Source organism: Sinocyclocheilus rhinocerous, unplaced genomic scaffold (genome assembly GCF_001515625.1).
Source record: "Sinocyclocheilus rhinocerous isolate Xijiao unplaced genomic scaffold, SAMN03320098_v1.1 scaffold21142, whole genome shotgun sequence".
Classification (NCBI taxonomy): Eukaryota; Metazoa; Chordata; class Actinopteri; order Cypriniformes; family Cyprinidae; genus Sinocyclocheilus; species Sinocyclocheilus rhinocerous.
In genome coordinates, this window is record NW_015657707.1 from 15,797 (window position 1) to 23,263 (window position 7,467).

General features: G+C 35.8%; 2 protein-coding genes across 2 annotated transcripts; both read left to right on the forward strand.

Annotated features, from left to right (window-relative positions):
- Positions 1-186: 186 nt before the first annotated feature.
- Positions 187-2,199, forward strand: LOC107721536 (H-2 class II histocompatibility antigen, I-E beta chain-like). Its single transcript, XM_016529607.1, has 4 exons — positions 187-270; positions 1,455-1,755; positions 1,854-1,858; positions 2,179-2,199. The coding sequence occupies exons 1-4, from the start codon at positions 187-189 to the stop codon at positions 2,197-2,199; spliced, it is 411 nt and encodes a 136-aa protein (XP_016385093.1).
- A 1,893-nt stretch (positions 2,200-4,092) lies between these two features.
- On the forward strand, positions 4,093-4,757 carry LOC107721537 (H-2 class II histocompatibility antigen, I-E beta chain-like; the record flags this gene model as incomplete). Its single annotated transcript, XM_016529609.1, has 3 exons — positions 4,093-4,128; positions 4,196-4,204; positions 4,457-4,757. Coding segments are annotated over exons 1-3 (346 nt in total), but the record flags the coding sequence as incomplete, so codon positions are not given.
- Between the last annotated feature and the right edge of the window lie 2,710 nt (positions 4,758-7,467).

Below are 7,467 nucleotides of genomic sequence, written 5' to 3' on the forward strand. Positions count from 1 at the left end.
GAAATAAATGAACTTTTCCACGACATTCTAATTTATTGAGATGCACCTGTATTTAATAAAACAATGAGCGTAAACCACAGTCAATGAATATTAATCACTGAATTTTAAGGGACATTATGAGGCTGCTTGGGCAACTGAGCGAGCTTTGAGCCATACAGGCAATGAAGTGAACGATGTCATAGCTTTATGAATGCGGGTTCCTATATCTGCCTGGGCCCATATCCACATACATACCCTGCTCACCCAGATGCTATGCCCCTGCTGGTGCAGGTTTGGCTGTATTCACGACAGTAATGGATCTCTGTGTTTCAAAACTTGTTTAACATGATTGTTGTAAACATACAAACAGGTTCTTTTACAGGAGCCCTAAAGCTTGTAAATATGAGGAAGTTTTGGTGGAACTACGGGGAAGATCCAATTTTGCAACATTAAAGTTGTTCTTTATGAAAATCATTATGATGAGACCAGCTCTGATGAATGGATTATAGGAGTGCCAGAGATAATAAATGGATAAACTTTGTGTTTCGTATTGCTGTTGTATAATATGCTAGTTACCAACTGCTTACACATTAATGTCACAGAGGTTTGTTCTGTAGGAAATATGAGTCTCTGTAGCCCCTGCTGGTGCAGGTTTGGCTGTATTCACGACAGTAATGGATCTCTGTGTTTCAAAACTTGTTTAACATGATTGTTGTAAACATACAAACAGGTTCTTTTACAGGAGCCCTAAAGCTTGTAAATATGAGGAAGTTTTGGTGGAACTACGGGGAAGATCCAATTTTGCAACATTAAAGTTGTTCTTTATGAAAATCATTATGATGAGACCAGCTCTGATGAATGGATTATAGGAGTGCCAGAGATAATAAATGGATAAACTTTGTGTTTCGTATTGCTGTTGTATAATATGCTAGTTACCAACTGCTTACACATTAACGTCACAGAATATGAGTCTCTGTAAGATATTAATATATATAAGTTAGTTAGACTGATAAATCTAGTGTTTTCTTTTAAATTTTCTTTTAAAGTGAAAGCAGTATGCTGCCTAGCAACAGTTGACACTTACACCTGCAGTAACTGGTTGTAGAGTTGTCTTGGACATCAATCTAATGAACATGAACAAATCACTGGCAGCATTCAGCTGGGATTCAGAGTGAGTGAAAATGTCACTGCAAAAGCTCTTCAGCTGTCATCTCATATTAGCACTATCTATATGTCTTGTAGCGGAAAGTGGTAAGTAAAATGAGAGGTATTGAAATAATAAATATCAACAATAATTGCATCATTATTGTTACTGTTACTTTTAGTAGGAGTAGTAGTGAAATTATTATATTGCAACATTTTCTTAAGAAGGGTCATTGGTTTTAAAGTTCCTGGTAATGGACGTTCTAAAGGAAATGTAGCCTACGGCAACTGACTGATGCATCCAAGTTCTTGGTTACATATTTATCTGACAGATTTTTCTGCATCTTCATTCTTTTTCAGCTGATGTATATTACAGATACCGTATGTCAAGATGCATCTACAGCTCCTCTAATATCAGTGACATGGTGTATTTTGACAACTACTATTTCAATAAATATCTATTCATACAGTTTGACAGCACTTTGGGTAGATTTGTGGGGTTTAATGAGTATGGAATGAAACTGGCAGAGTTCTGGAATAATGGCACCTTTGTGCATGAAGAAAGAGATATTGTGGACTGGTTCTGCAAAGGTAATGCTGAAATCTTTGACTCCAGTATCAGTGATAAATCAGGTAAGTGGCACAAGACTTTTCTCTCATTTTTGCTGTCAACATGTAGAGCAAATGCTAGTATCTAATAATAATTTAACATAATGTCTTAATATCACCAGAAATGGTAAGCAGTAGCATTTCAAAATGTAAGAACTGAATTTGAATAACTTATTGTGAATAAAGACAAAATATTTTTATACTGTACAAACTGTATATTGTCTCCCTTAAACCTACCCATTACAGAAACATTTTACAAAAACATCACTTAGTATGATTTGTAAGCTGTTTGCCCTTATGGGGACCAACAGATGTCCCCACAAGGAGAATGATTTCAGATATTGCCATCTCTGTGGGGACATTTTGTCCCCATAACATAGGGTATGCCTGAACCACACACACACAACATGAAACTGTGTAACTGTGTATTTGCTCTTCTTGATTCAGAGAATATCTCTTTGGTTTTGAGGCTTTAGTCTTTGCAACTTCAGGGATCTTATCTATGCACAATCAGCTTGTAACACGCCAAAGAGAAAGGAAAACTTGAAATCGCATCATATGACCCCTTTAAAGTTCCTGGTAATGGACGTTCTAAAGGAACTATTACTTGTACTTATTTAAAAGACATCCATGTAGCCTACTGCAACTGACTGATGCATCCAAGTTCTTTCTTGTTAACATTTATTTGACAGATTGTACTGCATTCATTCTTTTTCGCACGTACATTTATTGTTGTCTCTGATGAGAGCAGAAATCAGTCAGTGAACGCACTGAACAAAACACCAGTGTTTCAGCGATGACTCATCTGATCGCCTTTGATTGGCCATTGCATTCATAAGCAGAATCGTGTGTGATTGGTTTTAATGCGAAGCGCTGTAAAAACGCGTATGTTTCTCGGTGCATTCCAAGCGGGATATATCGCCCTCCGAAGGGCACTTCGGAGTGAAAGCAATCATGGCCGCCATATTGAAGGGTCGTTCCAAACCGAAGTGAAATGGAACGCAGGGACTGTCAGCGAATGCAGATTTGAATTTAAGCAGCTGGTGATGTTTTACTTTTTCCCAAACTGCGCATTGCACCCATACGATTCCAAATTTAGGGGGGTGGGTGCAATCTTGTTGACACGGGCTTGAGCATCATGTGACTCAAGTCACATGATGCTGTCAAACTGCAGGGCATTTAATAGTGTTTTGTGCATAATTTCCCTATTCTTAAAAATGTTGGTATGGTGGTTGAAAAATGCTTTGCATTAAAATTTCTTCATGTGAGGTTGGTTGGTCATGAGATTATACAACTGAATTTAAGAGCAGAGTTTACTTGCAATAACATGCAAATTGACAATGCAGTTCAGACATGCATAACCGGACACAGCTATAAAAACAGTTTGACAAACTTCAAATACACCAGGTATTTTCACTGTATACACCTGTCATAAATACACAAATACGCAAGGTATATTCATGTACAAAATAAAGAATAATCTTCAATTCAGTGCTATAAGCACTGACTAAAATTAGCAAAATCCTGTTATGCGTCTTAACAGTTGCCATTCTACATTCATCTCACCAACTTCATTGCTTGATGTGTTCCTTATTCCTTATTATGTTGATGAGATCAGACCCAAACTATCAGAGGCTTTGATTTGTTCTTTCATGATTTGTGCAGTTATATGTTTTTCTTAATTTCACTGGATTTGACTCTCTAAAGCACAGACACTGTTTGCTTGTTTGTTTAAAATTTTACTGCCATTTAAGGGCATTCCCATAACAATATTATTATTATTATTATTATTATTATTATTATTAAAGTAGTTAATACCTGTTAGCAGGCCCTAAACCCAAGCACACACTCAACATTTCACCACAATGGTGACCCCATAAAAAAAAACAGACAAGTGTTTAATGCATTTGTTAATTATTAATGTTAAATGTTAAAATGCTGGGCTGTGATGAATAATTCAACATTATGAAGGTATATATATCATCATCAAGATCACAGTAACTTTCACATGATTAAAGGGCCTTCCTTTTTCCCCGTGTGCTTATGTATGAGGAAGTATCACATACTTAAATACCTGGTGCTCAATAGTGTAGCAAGTCAACCCTGAGTCTTTTTTTATTTAAAGGGTCCAAAACAACAACAGTAATGGATCTCTGCATTTCAAAACTTGTTTAACATGATTGTTGTAAACATACAAGCATGTTATTTTATAGGAGCCCTAAAGCTTGTAAACATGAGGACATTTTGGTGGAACTACGGGGAAGATCTACAGTGTTTTTAAAAAAAATGAAAGCAGTATGCTGCCTAGCAACATTTGACATGTTTTGACATGTTTTTGTCTTGGACATCAATCTCATGAACATGAACAAAGCACTGGCAGCATTCAGCTCAGAGTCAGTGAAAATGTCACTGCAAAAGCTCTTCAGCTGTCATCTCATATTAACACTGTCTATATGTCATGTAGCGGAAAGTGGTAAGTAAAATAAGAGGTCTTGAAATAATAAATATCAACAATAATTGCATCATTATTGTTAGTTACTTTTAGTAGCAGTAGTAGTACAATTATTATATTGCAACATTTTCTTAAGAAGGGTCATTCATTTTAAAGTTCCTGGTAATGGACGTTCTAAAGGAAATATTACTTGTACTTTTTGAAAAGACATCCATGTAGCCTACTGCAACTGACTTATGCATCCAAGTCCTTGTTAACATATTTATCTGACAGATTTTTCTGCATCTTCATTCTTTTTCAGCTGATGTATATTACAGATACCGCATGTCAAGATGCATCTACAGCTCCTCTAATATCAGTGACATGGTGTATTTTGACAACTACTATTTCAATAAATATCTATTCATACAGTTTGACAGCACTTTGGGGAGATTTGTGGGGTTTAATGAGTATGAAATGAAACTTGCAGAGTTCTGGAACAATGGCACCTTTGTGCATGAAGAAAGAGATATTGTGGACTGGTTCTGCAAAGGTAATGCTGAAATCTTTGACTCCAGTATCAGTGATAAATCAGGTAAGTGGCACAAGACTTTTCTCTCATTTTTGCTGTCAACATGTAGAGCAAATGCTAGTATCTAATAATAATTTAACATAATGTCTTAATATCACCAGAAATGGTAAGCAGTAGCATTTCAAAATGTAAGAACTGAATTTGTTTATTTTATTAAAGTTTTCTTCAAATGTTTGCCGGTTCCCGCCTCCTTCTTCCCGAACTACGAACGACGTTACAGACCCTAATGAGGCTCACTTCAAAAAGCGTTGAGAAATAACATTGTTCTTTAAAAACATTTGAAAGTTTTATGCAAACTAGTACAGATGATATTAGATTTTAATGATTTATCTTTTATGATCAGTAATTTTTAGAATTGCATTAAAAACTTAGCGGGGATCCATTCTGCTATTTTCTCTGATCTGAAAGGAAAAATACATAAAGAAGAAATAGCTATGATTAATGCACAGAAGTTAAAGGAAAGAGGAAAGGAGAATTCTGTTGATTAGGGGTTAACTTACCTGCTAGAATAAAACTTTTTTTTTTTCCACTGAAATGCATCTTCATCTCAAAATAACTGTCAAAAAATGCTATTCATTAAAAATGTTACATAAACATGTACACACTTTTTATTGCTGACAAATGTTCCTGAGTGCATCGTTAAGTTCATTAAACTGCCAAAGTTCCACAAAGGTCTATTGTGGATTTTGTTACATTTTTTGCTTAATTTTTGTTGCTAGGACTGTAAGGTTACAACCAATTCATAACTTTAACCGAGTTATGACCGGTTAAACTGAGCATAACTTTACTTTCACTGAATATAAACATATGCTTGTGAAAGCCGGGTGCAGGAGCACCGCTTTTCACCGTCTCCACGCCGCCTGCAGCGAAATCGCCCGCGTTTTGCCTCTCTCTAAATATAACGTTATCTCATTGAAAATGAGCTAGAAAACACTCGTGACTGCCGTGTGGAAGGTCAATTCACAATGTCAGCAAAGTTTCAATGTACAGACAAACTAGAAAATAAACACAACATTTTTATGAAAAATAACGTTACCTCCTTTTAAAAAGGCCTACGACTATGGCCACCGCTTGTTGACGCTTAATGATAAACTAGCAGTGTTAGTGTTGGTAATTGACCATTGTACTTGTTATACACTACGAAAACTGTTATCTAGTGGAAATATCGCCTATTTGAAAACAAATATAAAACAATTTGCTGAACTTTTCAGCAAATCGTTGGTCGTCTGAGATGAGGCGACTGTTGGCTCAGCTGCTGAATACTTCACAGTTTTTGGCGCTTGATTCAATTTCTCCTTTTACGGCAGTTTGTCATCCCTCTCAATGATGCAATACCGCCACCATCTGCTCCGGAGTGCCCCGGTTGTGTCAAAACTCAATTAGATTGATTTCAGTTTTAGATTCAATCAATTTCAATCAACGTGAGAGAAATGTGTACATACAACACTCAATATGAACAATTGAAACCTACTTGATTAAAGCATGTTCACAACAGAAACATGAATAAATTGTGTTGTACATCATTTGTTTAATTTCAAAGACCTGCTATGTTCATTTTTTTCAGTGTAGCTTTATGAATGCGGGTTCCTATATCTGCCTGGGCCCATATCCACATACATACCCTGCTCACCCAGATGCTATGTCCCTGCTGGTGCAGGTTTGGCTGTATTCACGACAGTAATGGATCTCTGCGTTTCAAAACTTGTTTAACATGATGGTTGTAAACATACAAACAGGTTCTTTTACAGGAGCCCTAAAGCTTGTAAATATGAGGAAGTTTTGGTGGAACTACGGGGAAGTTTTGATAAAAAAAAAACTTTTGATAAAATTTGATAAAAACTTCCCATTACACACACACAATTTCCTCTGGCATGTAAATGTATGAAAATTACTGGTCTTCTTTATAATAGTTAATAAACAAATTAATCTTTAATCTAATGAAGTCTTTTGAAGTTTCCTGAACTTTGTGACAGGAATCCATATACTTCAACAGTACTACACAGAAATAACATCAGGAAACTAAAGCTTCCTCATACTGCAGTAAATAAAGTGCTTTCAATCTTTCTTAATACAGACCAGTGGTGTAGATTTCATATGAAGACGTCTGGGAGGGACACACAGGTGGGACATCTAAAATACTACAAAGAGCTACAATCAAGATGTAGACTGAAATCACATTTCCCCCCTTAATAACATTTTTATTGAAGAACATACAGTTCTTGAATCTTCTGGAATCACATAATTAATTATGGTTTATTAATTTACCTCTATCAACAAGTTTCTGTTGTTAAAGTAATTTGAAACAAGCCGTTTCACTGAGATATGTAAATGCTAGATTACTTTCTCTTGACATTAGAACAATAACATATTCCTTCTCTTCATATGTCTCACTATCCTTATCTATAAACAAAAGAAATGCAAACTGAAGAATTCGAGTAAAACACGAGACTACTGATAAAAGAAACAAACGCAAAAATATATTTTAAAATATGACCACGAGAGGTCCCTGTCATTCCACAACTAAGGTTCACAGGTTCACTCACTCACTTTGATGACAGATTTGGTGATTTAAGTGAAACTTTCTGGTGTTTTGTACGTGTACGATTTCACAGGTACATTACAAGTTTGCTATGTAATATACTATGAATAACACAAGCAAGCATATTTAATCTCTTTCTGCGTTGAGCAGTTAATCGCGTGACTCTCACCGCCT

Coding starts and splice junctions, on each gene's coding strand:
- LOC107721536 (XM_016529607.1), top strand. CDS start 187: ATGAATGCGGGTTCCTATATCTGCCTGGGCCCATATCCACATACATAC. Junction 271..1,454: donor CTATGCCCCTGCTGGTGCAG/GTTTGGCTGTAT, acceptor TTTATCTGACAG/ATTTTTCTGCATCTTCATTC.